At 47.8% G+C, this 19779-nt stretch overlaps 1 protein-coding gene across 3 annotated transcripts in view; it reads right to left on the bottom strand.

Annotated features, from left to right (window-relative positions):
• pawr (PRKC, apoptosis, WT1, regulator) overlaps positions 1-19779 on the bottom strand; it is a 76754-nt gene that overhangs the window by 8564 nt on the left and 48411 nt on the right. For all 3 annotated transcript variants that reach the window (XM_056276341.1, XM_056276340.1, XM_056276342.1), the window contains exons 4-6: positions 13993-14027; positions 9859-9985; positions 8414-8518 (exon numbers count right to left, since the gene is read on the bottom strand). In XM_056276341.1, the coding sequence (XP_056132316.1) occupies positions 8414-8518; positions 9859-9985; positions 13993-14027 (267 nt within the window). The remainder of the gene's footprint in view (positions 1-8413; positions 8519-9858; positions 9986-13992; positions 14028-19779) is intronic.

The raw sequence follows: 19779 nt of genomic DNA, 5'->3' as shown, positions 1-19779 counted from the left end.
TAGTGCCCTTCAGCTGCTACAAGGTCTCTACTCACAATGGCAAGGATTCTGCTGTCCCTTTTCTTTGTGGCTGCACTCCTGATCTTTGCATCAGCTCGCAGTTCTCGACACTGCACCAGTACTTCTCTCGTATTCTGTCTCTTGGAATATTTGCTGTTTTTCTGACAAAATATGCACTCTGCATCATAAGTCCTAGATGTACTTGGAGCATGTCGAGCTACTCTCTTAGATTGTTTCTCTTCAGCAGAGACACAACTTTTCTTTTCTTTTGCAAGGAGGCCATCAAGAATTTGCTTCATAGTGAAGATACTGCGACACTTTCTGTGGTAGTAGATTGCTGGAATCTGTCCCTCAGGAATGTCTTTTGCCAGTTTCAAAACTGGTGCATGATTTCTTATCTGAGCTGCCCTGAGCAGAGTTCTCCATGAGTCGACACTTTGTAGTGAAACCAGCTTATCTGTATCATCAGAACAGTGGATAATGCACTCCACCCGTGGGCGCTTTGGTATTGGGTAAAAACTTGCTTGTTCACCAGTGGCCATATTCAGTCAGTTTTCACCTGCCACATACAAACAAATACATGTAACTTAGGTGTATGAACACTACTAAAACAAAGTTTACTTTGCTTCACCAGCGTCATATTACCATTATTTATCTTACATAGCCACAAATAGATACATTACCTAGTTGCTATGCAACAGCTGTATTTTGTCCACATGAGGCCGCTAAAATCAACACAAGATGAAAGTTCCTCGTAGCCACTTTAACTAATCATATTAACATATACATTAAAAGAACATGCTAAAATTATGGGAAATTAGCTTACAATCTTCTCCAGAGTGAGACAAGAAGATAGATACCAGTTTCCTCTATATGTGTTTAGTAGAAAGCTATCTGGCTGCACGTTAGCCTAGCTTAGCACAATGAATGGAAGTACACAGTACTGGTTATCCTTGGTTGTTGGCCAACTAAGAACTGTCCCAGAGTTTAAGCTAGGCTAATCAGTACCAGGGGTGTTGAAATGCTATATTTGTAAAAATCTGGGCAAATACACAATCGTGAGAGGCACAGAAACAGGTTTCCTGAAAGAAAAATGAAATAGCTGCTCATTTGGAAAGGTTATCATGTATTATTTTACTTCTGTTAGTGTACCAAATAAAATGGCACCAGTGAAGTTGTGTCACCTTGGGTGATATCGATATCTGGTCTGACCCATGGACTAACTGGCTTTGGTCTAGTTAGTTTCTTAGTAATAATGCCCTTCTAATTTAAGGTTCACAATCACCTCACACAATGAAATAGTATGGGTATATTATACATTTCCTGAATCTTTACAGTCCTGTGAGTATTCCAGTTTTTGTGTTTTGTGTCCCTGATATTCCTAGATGCCACAGGGCTAAAAGAAAGTATATAGTTTAGGCGAACATTGCAGAAAGATGTGTGTTATTGACGGGTTGAAGAGCTCAAGTGACCTCTATATTTGTGAGAAATATCCACAACAGGGCTTGAATGAAAGCTAAGAAGGTCCCCTTTAAAATGATACCAAAGACAATATTATAGAACATTGAAAAATGTCCTGACCATGAGGCTAAACCAGGATATGCACCAGCGTCTAAAATGCAATTTACTTTAGGGGGTGGTTAACTTCATGAGCTGATAACTGTGATACAGCTGCCACTCAGGAATGGTTATCATACCAAAATATCATCTACAGACATGGATCCTTTCAAAAATTATAAGTAAGTTTTGCCACCTTGAGTGTACCGAAATAGGAAATTTTGGGCTCTGGCCCATGGACTAAACCTTTCATGACTTCCTTCCATGCGTTTTAAGCAAGAGGTGTCAGGAAAGTGAGCACAGCGATAACCGGCTTGTGGAGGCCAAGCGTTAGTACAGAAGTTGCCTTGTGAGGCTTCGACGTCGGCTCTTCCTGTCATTGTGAAGGAGAATTCACCAAGCGTTAGACTGAGCTGAGTTTAGACTGAGCTGGGTCTAGACTGAGCTGGGTCTAGACTGAGCTGGGTTTAGACTGAGCTGGGTTTAGACTGTTGCGAGACAGGTCAGTTTTAACCTACAGATGTGCAGTGTTGGGGGTAACGTGTACTTACATTACTTTTTTGTTGTAATGAGTAATCTAACGTGATAGTTTTGCAATTCAAGTAATCAAGCACTTAGTTACTATTTCAATTAAGCAATCTGTTACTGTTAAAATATTACTGTATTTATATATACCATATTTATCGATAAGAGGTAGTGTCACCTCTTAAAGTGACACTACCTGAAAGTGCAGATACACAGAATCTGGCTAGGATGCATCTGGATGCACCGGACCACTGAACTCTTTGACGGTGTCTGGTTTTGGTTTGGTTTCTACATGGTGGCCAAGTCACAAACTTCCTCATTTTACAGTTAAAAACGGTACACTAAAATGTGTTTCTGAAAAAAAATGGAGGTAAGAAATAGGCAATGCAGGAACAGAATTTTGTTTGGATTTTCCCCCTTTTTCTCCCCAATTGTACCTGGCTAATTATCCCGCTCTCTGAGCCGTCCCACTCACTGCACCACCCCCTCTGCCGATCCGGGGAGGGCTGCAGACTACCACATGCCTCCTCCGATATATGTGGAGTCACCAGCCGCTTCTTTTCACCTGACAGTGAGGAGTTTCGCCAAGGGGACATAGCACATGGAAGGATCATGCTATTCCCCCCAGTTCTCCCTCCCCCCTGAACAGGCACCCTGACCAACCAGGACACAAACCCACAGCTGGCTTCCCACCCACACACACAGTCAATTGTGTCTGTAGCGACACTCGACCAACCTGGTAACACGGGGATTCGAACCAGCGATCCCCTTGTTGGTAGACAACGGAATAGTTTGCTATAGTACCCGGGTGCCCCAGTAACAGAATCTTGATTCATTTTTTATCAGCACTGCCTAGTTGGACAGTTTGACATGAGTTTCGTGAGTCGGGTGCGTTGCACTGAATGGACTCATTTGCATTAAGTTGAGGTCGAGTCGTGTTTATACAATTACTATGATTGACACCAGTTTAAAACTGTCTTCAAGAAATAAGATAAGGAAATACTGCAGCATGTCTAAACGAGTTGAAACTAATAAAAAACCACCTCCGCTGCACGGTGAAACAAGACAGACTTAGTGGACTGGCAACAATGTCCATAAGAACACGAACTGGCACAGAGAGTCAAAATAGAGGATGCGGTTCAGACCTGTGCTGTGATGAAATGCCCGTCGTGTACACTTCTGGAAGGTAAGCTTTATTTGCTCTCTAGTAGTTGTTTAAGTTGCTGATGATATGTGCTTGTGCACATTTCATGTGTGTGTGTTTGACGCTCGTGAGAAAGTGGTGTATAGGAGAGTTGGACTGGTATTATTTAGTTTGAGGAGCTGATTGGAGTATTTGGATAACAGCTATATGTGCCGTCATGACTGCTGTAAAGAATTTGGAACCAGGTTATTAACTGGAGTTATTCTGCAGATCTGTTTGGTGTGTTATTTGTATATGGATCCGCAAAATGCCAACATATTGTGTCATGCATACTTTAATATGGTTGACACTTTGAGCACACTAGCGTTGCGCTAGACTATATGAGTTATGTGTATGGCATATGAGCCTTTGTGTGTTGTTGTTGTTCGTTGCTAATAGATGGGAGGGGTGGCATAACTGTTTTTCGCCTAGAGCGGCAGAGGTGCATGTGCCGGTCCTGTGACTACTGCATGCTGCTTTTTGTTTATTTACTTGTGTAAAAGAGGAGCGGCTGTCCAGTTTTGCAGTTTGACTGAACCAATGAATCGTTTATCATTGCCTGGCAACCAAAGAAGCTCTTTTGTGATAGCAGCAACAATTCTTAGGCAATTCCTCAGTCGCTGCTGAACAAAACGTTGTCCCTTGGTATCTACTGTGCGTATCTCCATTTTATGTTTACTAAACATAATCGTTAATAAAGAGCTGTAAGGGGGATACTGTGTCTGACGCTCCTGTTATTAGCCAGCAGAGTTACTGATTATGGGCTGTAGACTAAGCTATGCAATAACGGTAGAGTCAATACATTCAAAGGTAGACATTCAGTAAGCTACGTGCCCTCTACAAAATATAACCAATATGTGCAAAGAATCTCCAAGGTAACACTAAAGTAATCTAACGCATTACTTTTTTCAGTAAGTAACACTGTAATGTAACAAGTTACTTTTAACAGCAGTAACATAGTGACATAACAAGTTACGTTTAACAGCAGTAACAGTGACGTAACAAGTTACTTTTAACAGCAGTAACGTAGTGATGTAACGAGTTACTTTTAAACGTAACGTTCCCCAAATACTGCTGATGTGTTGCTGCAAAAGTAACCCTGTTCTGTATTTTACCTGATACACAAGGTCAACGCTCATGAAAATTAAAATGACAACTAATTGCAAATTTAAATCCCAATTTCAAAAGGCAAAGCAGAAAATGCTGCGGACTACAATCACCCAGACCAAAGAAATCAAAGCAAAAGCCACTGATGTTGTCTTTCACAGACATCTTTTGAAGCACAACAGGAACCTCTCATTCAAGAGTTCAAAAAAGGGGCAACTGGTCTTAGTCAGCCTTGAAAGTGTGTGTGTTTGTGTGGGTGTGGTTGTGTGTGTGTGTGTGTGTGCGTGCACGCATGAAAAAGTCCCTTCAGTCAATAGTTTACTTTAAACCCCGTCACAATAAACGTGGAATATATTCTGCAGTGACTGATGTTGAAAGCAACGACCCCGTTTAAAGCAGCATCAGTGCGGAGACAGCATACTAGTGACGGTAGGAGAACAAGAGAAAGCTTTTAAAAGGCGAATAATGTGTTGCAGAGACGAGGTAGTTTCTCCAAGATGCAGACAATGATAATCTGCTGCTAATCGAAGGGGCAGCTTCACAATATCGAGCTGATGGTCTGAAGATAAAAACGAGGAAAATTACCCGGAAATAGTAGCAATAAATCTCTAGATGTGTGAATACATAGTGTGTAGCCATGAAACCCAGCCACTGAGGATGCACAAGCCAGTGCATTCTTAGTGCTGGTCCCAAGCCCGGATAAATGAGGAGAGCTGCGCCAGGAAGGGCAGGATGACTTTGGTGGCCAAGAAGAGGAAGAGAGTGAAGGCAGAGAGCCAAAGATCAAATGGTGAAAGCTGAAGGGGGAAGACTGTTGCGTGGACTTCAGGCTGGAGTTAAGACAGGCACTGGGTGGTAATGAAGAGTTGCCAGATGGCTGGGCAACCACTGCAGAAATAGTGAGAGAGACAGCTCAGCTATGAAGGTACTTGGTGTGTCATCAGTGACAGAGGAAGGAAGACAAGGAGACTTGGTGGTGGAACGAGGAAATACAGCAAAGTATAGGGAGAGGTTGGCAAAGAAGTGGGATAGTCAGAGAGATGAAGAAAGTAAACAGGGGTACAAGGAGATACAGCATAAAGAGATGAGAGAGGTGGTCAAGGCAAAGGAAAAGGCATACGGTGAGTTGTATGAGAGGTTGAAAACTAAGGAAGGAGAAAAGGACTTGTACTGACTGGCTAGACGGAGGGACCGAGCTGGGAAGGATGTGCAGCAGGTTAGGGAGATGAGGGAAAGAGATGGAAATGTGCTGACAAGCAAGGAGAGTGTGTTGAGAAGGTAGAAGGAGTACTTTGTGGGGCTGGTGAATGAAGAAAATGAGAGAGAGAAGGTTGGATGACGTGGGGATAGTGAATCAGGAAGTGCGGTGGATTAGCAAGGAGGAAGTGAGGGCAGCTATGAAGAGGATGAAGAGTAGAAAGGTGGTTGGTCCAGATGACATACCTATGGAGGCATGGAGATGTTTAGGAGAGATGGCAGTGCAGTGGAGTTTTTAACTAGATCATTTAACACAATCTTGGAAAGTGAGAGGATGCCTGAGGAATGGAGGAGAAGTATACTGGTCCCGATTTTCAAGAATACGGGTGATGTGCAGAGCTGTAGCAACTACAGAGGTATAAAGTTGATCAGCCACAGCATGAAGATATGGGAAAGAGTAATAGAAGGTAGGGTAAAAGGAGAGGTGACGATTAGTGAGCAGCAGTATGGTTTCATGCCATGAAAGAGCACCACAGATGTAATGTTTACTGTGAGAATGTAGATGGAGAAGTATAGAGAAGGCCAGAAGGAGTTACTACATTGTGTCTTTGTAGATTTAGAGAAAGCATATGACAGGGTGCCAAGAGAGGAGGTTTGGTATTGTATGAGGAAATCGGGAGTTGCAGAGAAGTATGTAGGAGTGGTGCAGGATATGTATGAGGGCAGTGTGACAGTGGTGAGGTGTGTGGTAGGAATGACAGATGGGTTCAAGGTGGAGGTGGGATTACACCAAGGGTCGGCTCTGAGCCCTTCCTTGTTTGCAGTGGTGATGGACAGGTTGACGGACGAAATCAGGCAGGAGTCTCCGTGGACTATGATGTTCGCGGATGACATTGTGATCTGTAGTGAGAGTAGGGTGCCGGTTGAGGAGAGACTGGAGAGGTGGAGGTATGCACTGGAGAGAAGAGGAATGAAAGTCAGTAGGAACAAGACGGAATACCTATGCATGAATGGGTGGGAGGACAGCAGAATGGTGAGGATGCAAGGAGTAGAGGTGATGAAGGCGTATGAGTTTAAATACTTGGGGTCAACTGTTCAAAGTAACGGGGAGTGCAGAAGAGAGGTGAAGAAGAGAGTGCAGGCAGGGTGGAAAGGGTGGAGAAGAGTGTCAGGAGTGATTTGTGACAGAAGGGTACCAGCAAGAGTTAAAGGCAAGGTTTACAAGATGGTTGTGAGACCAGCTATGTTATATGGTTTGGAGACAGTGGCACTGATGAAAAGACAGGAGGCAGAGTTGGAGGTGGCAGAGTTGAAGATGCTAAGATTTTCATTGGGAATGACGAAGAAGGACAGGATTAGGAACAAGTATATTAGAGGGACAGCTCAGGTTGGACAGATTGGAGACAAAGCAAGAGAGGCAAGATTGAGATGGTTTGGACATGTGTAGAGGAGAGATGCTGGGTATATTGGGGGATGGATGCTGAATATGGAGCTTCGAGGGAAGAGGAGAAGAGGAAGGCCAAAGAGGAGGTTTATGGATGTGGTGAGGGAGGACGTGCAGGTGGCTGGTGTGACAGAGGAACATGCAGAGGACAAGAAGAGATGGAAATGGATAATCCACTGTGGCGACCCCTAACGGGAGCAGCCGAAAGTAGTAGTAGTAGTAGTAGTAGTAGTAGATAGTGTGTAACCATCACTGCAATTACTGTAAACAGTGAAGCTCGGTGTATAATTGGCAAGCTGCTCGCTGTTGTTTTACTGTCACACGTGCTACTCCCTCTGGATATATACCAGAATGTGTGAGGCATGAATTAAACGGTAAAACTCTTTCTTGTCTTCCTGTCCTTGACTGAAGTTGTCTGACAACTGTTGTACATACTGTCTCAGAGGAAAATAAAACTAAACAGATGAACTCTCTTCGAAATACATTGAAAGGCAAGAAAGCCTGGAAAGAGAACATACCTGCGTAATGTTTCAGACATTTGGCAGTCGCTACACAAGAACAACTTTGGACTAAACATTTTAAGCAACATCTCCCAAACACTTTTGGACCACTTGACGTAAGTGCCACGGACAAAAGAGCATGGAAGTTCCTCAAATGCTTGTCCGATGAGGCTGAAAACAACGTGGAGCCGAGGCGGCAGCCAGCACCTGAATCAAACAGCCATTACTGTCCTCATGCAATTTTCCATCCAGCATGATGGTGGCGGTAAAGCCATCCAAATTATAATAAAGCGTTAATATCTGGAGCTAAAGAATATCGCACGAACACTCTGTATGGCAACAACGCCCCCCCTTTTTATCCCCAACTGTATCCGGCCAATCACCCCGCTCCCTGAGCCGTCCTGGTTGCTGCCCCACCCCCTCTGCCGATTTGGGGAGGGCTGCAGACTACCACATGCCTCCTCCAATACATGTGGAGTCACCAGCTGCTTCTTTTCACCTGACAGTGAGGAGTTTCACCAGGGGGATGTAGCAAGTGCGAGGATCATGCAATTCCCCCCAGTTCCCCGTCCCCCCCAAATAGGTGCCCCCGAGCGACCAGAGGAGGCGCTAGTGCAGTGACCAGGACACACACCCACATCCGGCTTCCCACCCACAGACACGGCCAATTGAGTCTGTAGGGACGCCCGACCAAGCCAGAGGTAACACGGGGATTTGAACCGGCGATCCGCGAGTTGGTAGGCAACGGAATAGACCGCCACGCTACCTGGACGCCCGCAACAACGTTTTTTTACACAACAGATATGTGGCGCATTGATCGGAAACTCCAATATAACTTTATGCAGTCTCTAAATCTCTGGGTCCTGCTGACTCCCCCTGCTGGAGGGATGAGGAACTCACTCTGTTCAGCAGGTCGATTTCCTCCTTCAGTTTCCCGATGAGGTCATCTTTATCCTGGTGGGCCTTCAGGAGCCTCGCGTTCTCCTGACGCTCTCTGGCCAACTCCTGAACACCACACACACACACACACACACACACACACACACACACACACACACACACACACACACACACACACACACAGAAAAAGCACTAATAAGTACACAATGGATATGAACAACTGTATAATGGCTTACAAGTATGAACTGAGGCGATATTTTTTTCCAACCCTCAAAATGTACTTTGGTAAAAGCCGCAGTGTTCCTGGCCATCTCTAGCAACCACAATGAGTGAATAGATGAAGCTTGTGGTATAATAAGGGAAAGCGAGAGAGAGAGCGAGAGAGAGATAATAAAATGGGGATTTCATCTTCTTTAACTTCATTTTCTTCCTGTTTTTTTTCTCCTTTTATTTCAGCACAAAAATGATTGAAAATATACAGAAGTAGAGAAACCTAGCAAGAGGAACACATAAAACGCGACGGCGGTTGAGTTTCATCAGGAGCTACCACACATCTCCGGGCTACAGGAAGTGTATTTATCTTACTTGTGGGTGCCATACGTTTGAAAGAGCTCTAACAGAATCTCATTTCAGATCACACAGAACACCATCTCTCCTGGAAAATAAACACGTACGACTCAAAACAAATGGCTGAGATGGACCTCCGATGTAATTTCCTTTTTCCTGACTCGGAGAAACGCTTTATGGCGAGGTTGCACAGGTTACAGCAGCAGCTTTTCAAAAAATTACTTTCTCAAAAAGCACTCATTTGACATTTGAGTCGGTGTTGTGCGATGGCTCGCGCTGGTTTGAAGGACTAAATGGCCGATAAGAGCGGTGTTTGGAGATGAGGAACATCTCCGCTGGAAAGGTCATCTTTCCAAGAGCACGGAGGAGATAGTGCTGCCAGAGAGCCGAAACTCGAGCAGCCGCTCGGAGGGGTCGGTTCAGAAGAGGCTGGCGCTGGATGACGTGCGACGTTGACGGAAGGGCTGGAAACTAATCAAACAAGCTCCGCCGGGCCTTTGGACCGGCTCAATCAAAACTCAACCGTTGCTCGCCGGGAATGATTTGGGGTTGACGGAAAAACGGTGAGAGCAGATGTGACTTATTCAGCTGTCATTACCACAGTGATTTTCAGAGCGGTGATGATTGATGGCTTCCGCACCACATCCATCCCCCTTCTCCCCCGATCAAACACACCATTCTCATGAACGGCTCCAACAAAGTTGAACACAATCCATTCCTCACTAGACATCACGGCTGCGCGTCCTTTGTGTCAGGACCAGGGGGCACGATGGGACGGGGTTGGGTTTGATCAAGGTATGCCATGGCAGCAGCCGCTGTAGCTGTGTTTCCTTGATGCCCATGTATACGAAGTGTGCCGGTGGGGGCGGCGATACTACCTTCTCCATGTCCTCCATCCTCCTCTCCAGACTCCCAGGCGCCGTCGTGCTGCCATCTCGGCCATGACGGGCGTGTCGGTGTCGACTGTTGCCGCCTGCATCCTCCTCTGACCCAGGCCCTGCAGAGCTGTGGCACACACACACACACACACACAAGCAGAAACAGAAACATCAACACAACTGAGCCCACTCAGTGTTCACGTAATTGAACAAGTAAGTTGCACAAAAGAAAGCACCCAAAAAAAAAAAAGTTGTATAAGTGTTTTTTTTGCGAGAGGCTGGCCGACGTGCTCGCCATTCGATAACACGTTCACAGCGAAGCTGTTAAAAGGCACGGCTCATACACACGTAGTGAACCGTCCACGGCATGACACATCACCACCATCAAAAGGACAGGTGGCAGTATGTGGAGTTTTCTCCCCTTTCTATTAGGCGTGCATTATTACCATCCTTTCACCGCTCATTCAATCATGAAGAGAGGCTTTCAGAGGTCTGCCGCCCTGCTGCAAGAGATTTTTCATTAAGAAACAATTTTCATATAAAGTCCCTGAATAAGTACAAATGAAGCGCCGTGAATTCTCCTCATTCCATTACCGCCTTCAAAGACCCCCCCCCATCCTTTTAGCCGGTGAACAAATGGTTACAGAAGGGTTTCTGTGTGCGGCTCGCCAGGTATATTAACGTCTTTATCTGCCGTGCACTCGCTTCTCCGCAACAGCAGCGATTCCGGGCCGGGCCGGATGGAATATCAATGTGGAATTTTTTTTTCTTCCTGACTTGATTAAATTCAATAATTACTGGCATGGAAACTTGGAAGGAGTTGCTGGTTCCTTTTCACCACACCCCCTTGAAAGACTGTGCCAGGTTAATCTCCCAGAGAATCAAGTTATCGGGGAGCCTCCTGGCTTCTCTGCATCTGAAGACGACCGTCAGTCCATTTCTAAAAAGGAACGCTCCACGGAGCAAGGAGGCTGCCGTCGGGACAACGGAAAGTCAGAATTACACAAAATTGCAAGCTGAACAAAATTGTGTGGCTGCAGTTCCTCAAACCAAGTGGCAGAGACAAGATGATTTGTGCGCTCACAAAGATGGAGACTTAAAATGTGCCGTAGAAGAATGGCATGGAACGACCTTGCAGAGCGTTTAGATTTAAGGTTTTGTGACAGAATAAAATCAATATGTTTTTCCTACAGATTTACGCCCGTTTAGACTAAATTCAGCCATTACTTTTTCCTATAACAGGGTAGTTCTCCCCCCTCTCCTTTTTTTTTCTCCCCAATTGTATACATACAGGGCCCTGTGAAGGACGGGTGGCCTGTCCAGGGTGCCGCCCAATGACTGCTGGGATAGGATCCAGCATTCTGCGACCGCAACTGGGATAAGCGGTTTGGATAATGGATGGATGGATGTATGCGGCCAACCACCCCAGTCTTCTGAGCCGTCCAGTCGCTGCTCCCCCCCCCCCTGCCCCCCTCCCCTGCCAATCCAGGGAGGGCTGCAGACTACCACATGCCTCCTCAGATACATGTGGAGTTGCCAGCCACTTCTTTTCACCTGACAGTGACGAGTTTCGCCAGGGGGATGTAGCACGTGGAAGGATCACGCTATTCCCCCCAGTCCCCCCCCCCAAACAGGCGCCCCAACCGACCAGAGGAGGCGCTAGTGCAGCGACCAGGACACATACCCACATCCGGCTCCCCACCTGCGGCCAACTGTGTCCGCAGGAACGCCCGACCAAGCCGGAGGCAACATGGGGATTCGAACCGGCGATCGCCATGTTGGTAAGCAGGGCAGTTCTGTCATTCCTGTTAAGCTTTTTTCTTCTTTTTTTTTTGCAGCTTGACATTTACAAACTCAGCGGCTTATTTTTATTCAGCGTCCCTCTGCGCTAAACACGGCGGCGCCCACTGCCTTTGATAAAGGCCTGGCCCTTGAAGCACTCTCCACAACTCTCGCCTCTGCCCAGATAACGCTTGTTTCGTTCTCCCTCTTTCACCGCGGCTCCTCGAGGCCATTCCTTCCTTCAGACTGCACCCACGCGCGTCTAAAGATGCGCGCGTGCCGAGTGTGACGGCTACTAACGCTCGATAAGGAACCGTGACTCTGATAACGGCGAACCGATCCGCTCACCGTGAAGGCGGGACCGGAGAAAAGGGGTCCAGTTCCAAAATCGTGACACGCCAATGCAGTGTATGCATGGACGTATGCATGGACACACATGCCTTTGACTCTGCAGGAATAGTCTCTCGAGCACAGGTGCAGACACACACAAGCGCAGCCACAGAACAGCACCGGCGGTGCCTTCGCCGGTCCTCCCAGGCGCTCAGCTGCTGCTGAAAGCCTTGTCCAAAAAGCCATGTGCTCGATATAAACCAGCACCGTGCTGCCTATTAGCAGCCCGCAGCGCGAGGCCTGGGAGAGGGGGCGAGGTGGTGCCAATATGAGCCGCTCTCGGGAGGCTCAGCAGGTGGGGATGAGGGAGAGGAGGGATGGGGGAGCCAACAACAGCCCCGAACACAACAGCCGCCGGGCTAACAATGTGCCCGTCTTCCAGCTCAATTACAGCCAACATGTGACAGATCTTCCGCTGTGCTAACCGCATCACGCTGGCAACAAACCACCGGATTAGCACGACATCACAACGTGTCAATAAAGATGCAAATGCATACCGGGGGGGGGGGGGGCACAAAGGTAAAACTCGAGTTGAGAGTGAGGAGATAGAGACCTGTGAGTACACACCAGCCCACCTGGCAGGAAAGTCGCTTCACAAGTCTGCAGCGTCCAAAAGTGGCCGGGCGAGCCAGCCAGAGCAGCAGCCACGATTACACGGCCAGGCTGCGAGCGTCAGCCGGAGAACTTGGCCGGTGAAGTAGGCCACAACTCCTCAATTTGGTGGCTACTCTCTGAAAAAACCACATTCGCGGGGCGTACGGAAGTTTTCAAAGGACTTCTCGCTGGAAAGTGGTTGTTTTGACCCGCGTGTTCACGGCCATGGTGCAGAGAGTGCGTCTACCCGCAGTTTTGGGAGTATGGTACACGCACGCCTAGGAAATCACTATCATGTGCTACGAGATTTTTACTACCAACTACCCATAAGGAAAATGACTAAACTAGTGGTTCTTACAAAAGATTCATCGCTCAGATGTCCTTGATGACCCGTCCCCCAACTCCCCCCACCCCCCCAAAAAAGGAGAAGAATTCAATCTATCATTTCGGTCACCTTAACTTGACAAGGCATAAGAGCATCTCTTTTAAGCATTCTCTTCGCGGGGATGCTGGAGCCTATCCCAGCAGTCAGTGGGCAGCCCCCCCCCCCCCACACACACACACACACACACAGGGGCAATCTAGTACGGCCGATTCAGCTGACCTACATGTCTTTGGACTGTGGGAGGAAACCGGAGCCCCCGGAGGAAACCCACGCAGACACGGGGGAGAACATGCAAACTCCACACAAAGGACGACCCGGGATGACCCCTGAGGTTGAAGTATCCCGGGGCTCGAACCCAGGGCCTTCTTGCTGTGAGGCGACCGCGCTAACCACTGCGCCACTGTGCCACCCCCATTCTCTTTATCCCTTTATCTTATTACCATCTATGCAGTACAGCTGTGCGATCCACAACAGAACACATCAAGTATTAAATCAATGATCCTGGGGCAAAATAAATGGATAAATCACCCCAGAAGGAGGTCTCCTGCCAAACATGATTTTCTCCGACAACCTTGCTTGAACTGAAGTCCTTGTTTTAGTCTCCAGACCACTCAAAGAAAATTCCTTCATTTCAGCTCGGCCCTTTGGCCACAAGAATGATCGTCAGAACAAAATGTCCAAGGTCTGGCTGGCACGGCATCAAGCAGCGAGAGGCCGTTCAAAGCTTTGCTGTCAGTATTCCTCAACCAGAACTAAAAACTGTAATCCTGCAACTTCATCAAATGAGTAAAGAGCACAAACCTGGAAAAAAAAAATCGAAGGAGACTACGTGCATAAACTAGTCTCGGGGAGTAAACCTGCACTCATAAATAACGGCTCCGCTAATGCGGCCTTTCCCCACGGTATCTCTTCCTTCACTTGACAGCTTATTTGGGATGCCATGGCAGATAAACTCCCCTCCGTGAATGATAAAAGGCTCTCACCTCTTGTGGCGTCCGCTCCCAGATCGAGGAGTTTCCTGGAAAAACAAAGAGAGAGACAGAGAAAATAAGTACGAGGGAAAAGGTCGGCCTGTGTTCAAACAGAAGCAACTGAAGTATGCACCAATGGATGAACTCGATCCTCCGACCAGAATAATAAATAAGTGGCCAGCATCCATTAAGGTCAGCACCCTTGAAAAAAACCCACTATGTTGTTATACCTCAAGGTTGTGCACATTTAGCCAAGAGGAACAACAAAACATAAAAGCCCATCTGCTGGAGAACAGAAACCTGTCAGGGGCGGACTCCGCAGGAAGCCTTCAGGTTGTGTTGGAGCGCTCCTCAACTGCAGTTGGGGAGCTGATATATAGATAAGCTTTCCTGCTTTTAATAGCTCAGCCGGGGCCCTGCAGCCCTGAGTTGTGCAGGGCAATCTCCATTTGGTAGCATAAGGTGCGTGTTTATCAGCCTTTTCCCATCATGCTATGCTCTAACGGTGGTTTAGGACTGCACGCCAGCGACGTGCCAATTAAGAAGAATAAAGAAATACCCCGGGGTAAAACACTGTTCGCATTGAGGAATGAGGTCTGTGTCGCAGGCATCATGGCATGAACACGTAGCTCCTCTTTCCTGGGGTCTTTCGCGGGAAAGTGTCAATGGTTTGATTGAGGAGCCCCCGCTTGGCTACAATCCATCAGTCGGGGGCCGGGCTTCGAGCGGGCGTGCAGGCATACCATAACGCCGCTGCCGCATCCTGCTCTTAGCATGCGCCAGCCGCTCTCGTCTCCGCCACACATCATCCGTCAGCTCGGCTATCCAGAACTGTGGAAGGAAGGATTCCCTCCCCTTATCTCTCCCACGGCTCCAGCCTAGGCATATTTACCGGGAAGTATAAGTAAAAGGAAGGCGCCCTCGCCCCTCTCATCGCCACGCCGGGCCACAGACCTGATCAAATCTGACCTGCATTTCAAGTACATTTGATTTGCATTTGTTTACATGGAAGGGCACAGAAAGACAAAACACACATACCAGGCTGGGAGGGGGATGTGGGTGCCGGACTGGACTAAAACACGAGCGGCACTTGGGTGAATATCCAGTAGATCTGTCTTAACTGTGTATTATGGACTCTTGGAAAATGAAAGCCAGAGACAGGAAGCCATGCTGATGCTGAGTTTAACTGTTTAGCATTATGTTATAAACAATTAAAGCTGCGTCTGGGTGGTGCAGTGGTCTATTCCGTTGCCTACCAACACGGGGATCGCCGGTTCGAATCCCTGTGTTACCTCCGGCTTGGTCGGGCGTCCCTACAGACACAATTGGCTGTGTCTGCTGGGGGGAAGCTGGACGTGGGTATGTGTCCTGGCCGCTGCACTAGCACCTCCTCTGGTCGGTCGGGACGCCTGTTTGGGGGGGAGGGGGAACTGGGGGGAATGGTGTGATCCTCCCCCGCACTACGTCCCCCTGGGGAAACTCCTCACTGTCAGGTGAAAAGAAGCGGCTGGCGACTCCACATATATCGGAGGAGGCATGTGGTAGTCTGCAGCCCTCCCCGGATCGGCAGAGGGGGTGGAGCAGCGACCGGGATGGGTCAGAGGAGCGGGGTAATTGGCTGGCTACAGTTGGGGATAAAAACGGGAGATAAAACAATAAATAAATAAACGATTAAAGCTCACTGGGAGGGCCGCTATCCCACATTCCCTTCTCCACCACTAGAGTCGGAGAAGGGTGGGGAGGAGTAAACATCGTGACAGAGTGAATGAAACGGTGCCACATTCTGAAGTAGAGAGGAGAGATTAGAGAGGAAGAGGCCAGAAGAGTGATGTCTCATGCGCACTTCTACTACTCTGCACAGAAGAGAAACTTCAGCTGTACATCTGCTCCCTCCCCCAACAGTCAGTTGTCAGATTTTCCTCCGTCAGTACTCATCAGGAGTGTCGGGCGTATAAAAATGTCTGTATGTCAGTGCATGTTTACTCTCCAGCTCTCAGGGTTCGGTGTGACAGGAGGGAGCCAGGGGGGCCAGTGGATATAAATACACCTTTGACTTCACAAACATTTCTGCTAGCAACAACAACAAAAAAACCTAAACATGTTTTGGCACTCATTAAGCAGCGCTGCGGTGTTGCTCCTTGACATTTCTGCAGATATCTGTTGCAGGTCGCGCTGCACGACGCCCGGTATCACACTGTACCGCAGGTCTTCTGGGAACAGACGCGGGCCAGTGCATTAAGCTGATTGTCTTCTGAAGCAACAAATGCTTTGGAAAAGAGCCAAATCAACAATTAAGGGGGAATGTAATAAGGGTCACCAGGACATAAGGGACAGTCCGCCATCTCTGATGTGGACACCGAATCATGCAAAGTAGAAAATCCAAACTCTGAGCCAGGCATGATTCTTGGATGACAAGCAGGGTAAACTGAAAAATGGCAGTTGTGTGCATTTCCCAGTGGGTTGTGTGTTTATGAATCAGTGGTTCAACTGGTACGGGAGTCCCGTGGCATGACTCTTAACCAACAAGCCCATCACTGAACTCCTATAACAACACTGTCAGAACAGTGTTGTTATAGAGGGCAGCACCTCTACCAGCCAGGCAGCTGTGTTGTATATTTTGGGCAGCATGGTGGCCCAGTAGTTAGCACTGTCACCTCACAGCAAGAAGGTCCTGGGTTCGAACCCCGGGGTTGTCCAACCTTGGGGGTCATTCCCAGGTCGTCCTCTGTGTGGAGTTTGCATGTTCTCCCCGTGTCTGCGGTGGGTTTTCTCCGGGTGCTCCGGTTTCCTCCCACCGTCAAAAAGACATGCATGTTAGGGTTAATACCCCTGTCTGTGCCCCTGACCGAGACATGGCTAGACCAACTGGAGTTGCTCCCCGGGCGCTGCATGACGGCTGCCCGCTGCTCCTAGCTACACAGCGATAGGATGGATTAAATGCAGAACATTAATTTCCCCATGGGGATTAATAAAGTATATCAAAATCAAAAATCAAAAAATATTTGATGAATGCCTGTGGTGATTTACAGGGGCAATATAAAGCTTGCATCTAACTACGGAGTTGAGTAGAAAACCTCTCAGTATCATATTTATTCATGTCAGGCTTCATCCAATAGTGTCCTGTCAGGAAAGGGCAGAGTCATACCAGACCACGAACACTCTCCTGCAACGTAAAACAGCCTACACTGTTTTACAACAAGTGAACAGACACTAACACGGTGACCTAGAACGCTTGTTTCTACATATTAAATTGAGTTAGGGCATAGTGGAGCATCTTAGAGCGTTCACTATTTGTTTTCCATGATGGATGGATGCATGGATGGATGCATAGATGGGTGGATGGATGGATAATGGACAGATGCATGGATGGATGGATGGCTGGATGGATGAGCCTGCTACAAAAAAAATGCATGCTACACTGGTCTTATAAAGTCATTCTTGGGTCATTTTCTTCCCCTGTGTAAGCAACACAGACCGTCTGACCTACTGACACAGTGGCTGTTTGCTCGAGTTTTTCTATCATAGCCACACGAGGCACAACCTTACCCAAGAACATAATAACAGGATTTGCTTAAAGACCGTTGCTTGGGCTGAACTATGGGAACAACAGTCTTCATACAGTTCAGATGGAAACATGTTTACTCAACGAAAGGAACGGAAGGAATTCGGGCCTCAGCTGCTGTGGAAATACTTGATAATGAATTACGCTGTAAAGTTTTACTGCAAGAAAACTATCACAGCTAAAACTACAATGCAGTCAATACATTTATGCAAAAATAACTGTCAAGTTGGGGGTGTCTGGGTAGCATAGCGGTCTATTCTGTTGCCTACCAACATCGGGATCGCCGGTTCGAATCCCCGTATTACCTCCGGCTTGATCGGGTGTCCCTACAGACACAATTGGCCGTGTCTGCGGGAGAGAAGCCGGATGTGGGTATGTGTCCTCATCGCTGCACTAGCGCCTCATTTAGTCGGTTGGGGCGCCTGTTCGGGGGGGGGGGGGGGGACTGGGGGAATAGCGTGATGCTCCCACACGCTACATCCCCCTGGTGAAACTCCTCCCTGTCAGGTGAAAAGAAGCGGCTGGCGACTCCACATGTATTGGAGGAGGCATGTAGTAGTCTACAGCCCTCCTCGGATTGACAGAGGGGGTGGAGCAGCGACCGGGACGGCTCGGAAGATGGGGTAATTGGCCAGACACAATTGGGGAGAAAAAGGGGGAGGGGGATCTCAAAATAAAAAAAAGAATCAAGTCGACCATGAACTATGAATTGTGCATGTGTGTGCTTGTGGTAAAATTCATGCCATCGCTCAAATCTCCGGTGAAGCACATTCAACACTGTGAAGCTCTTTATGATTTTGACAGGTCATTAAATTATGAAAATCTCTAAAGGCACACCGTCTCGCAGCCAAACAATAGCCCGTCTCCAGATTTGCAGCCAGCTGCCAAGCAGGCCAGCCCTCCCATTATCTCCCTGCACAGAGCTGATAAAGATCGCCATCTTACCGGAGGCGTTCAGCCAGGGTTATGAGAGATATGCTTTTTAAGTAAGCAAGCATGACTGGCATATGGAAAAAAAGTGAGGGACCATTAGATACGGACTGACAAGGCCAGGCCCGAGAAGCGAACTGGCTAGGCTGTTGTTGCTGGCAGCGATCCTATAAAAGACAAATATTGGTCTGGTTAACCAGGTTTATGTGACTGTAATCCTCAGTCAACAGACGTGAGAACCTGATCAAATATTGCTTCAGGCAGCCTGATGAAACAGATGAAGTTCAGTCCGCCTGCGAGCACAGGAGCTGTTTTTTTCCTGGTCATAAACGCCATGCGATGGAGCATCTCCCTGCTGTTCACACAAGATGCTCAGCATAACCACCACTTCTGCACCCAAAGGTGCCAAATGCAAATGAGGCTTGTTAAAAAGTGTTGAATGGTGGTTGTTGTCACTGTGTTTTTTATGTGTGTGTGCACGGTTTGTGGTGTTTGAGAAGGAGAGGAGGGGAGAGAGAAAAAGCAGCGAGAGTGAGATGAGAGAGGGCTGAACAGCTTGGGCTCCGCTGTGAACCTGGCGCCACATTAAAAGCAAATGATCCTGCGGAATGTTCCACACGGTTGTTTTTCCGTGACATGGTGCTGGATCATGGAAGCGGCTTCACTCGTAGGCCTAACATACCACAGCAAGGTAAGAGCTGATAACCAGGACCACGTGCCCAGCAGAGGGCCTCTCCTCGAACCCGCCGTCACCCAGGCTCTGCATATCACATGCAGGTATCTTGGCATAGGGTGTGTGTGTGTGTGTGTGTGTCTCTCTCTCTCACACACACACACACACACACACACACACACACACAGATTTTCTCCTTGTTGAGATACCTACACTCAAATTATACTTTTTTTTGGGGGGGGGGTTCCTCGTTTTTCTCCCCAAGCTGTCCTGGTCACTGCTCCACCCCCTCTACTGATCCAGGGAGGGCTACAGACTACCACACGCCTCCTCCAATACATATGGAGTCGCCAGCCGCTCCGTTTCACCTGACAGTGAGGAGTTTTGCCAGGAGGATGTAGCGCATGGGCCAATTATGTCTGTAGGGACACCCGACCAAGCCAGAAGTAACATGGGGATTCGAACCGGCGATCCCTGTGTTGGTAGGCAACGGAATAGACCGCTATGCCACCCGGACACCTCAAATTATAAATTTAACTGATTCCATGTCCTTCTTTGAATAAGGGGAAAACTTGAGGGATGTTTGTCTCGGTTCAGAGCGCTATACAGTAGAGAGTCATCATTATAGAATAGA

The sequence above is a fragment of the Lampris incognitus genome, chromosome 3 (assembly GCF_029633865.1).
Source record: "Lampris incognitus isolate fLamInc1 chromosome 3, fLamInc1.hap2, whole genome shotgun sequence".
NCBI classification, from domain to species: domain Eukaryota; kingdom Metazoa; phylum Chordata; class Actinopteri; order Lampriformes; family Lampridae; genus Lampris; species Lampris incognitus.
The sequence above is the reverse complement of the archived record's forward strand: the minus strand, read 5'-3'. Positions and strand labels throughout refer to the sequence as shown.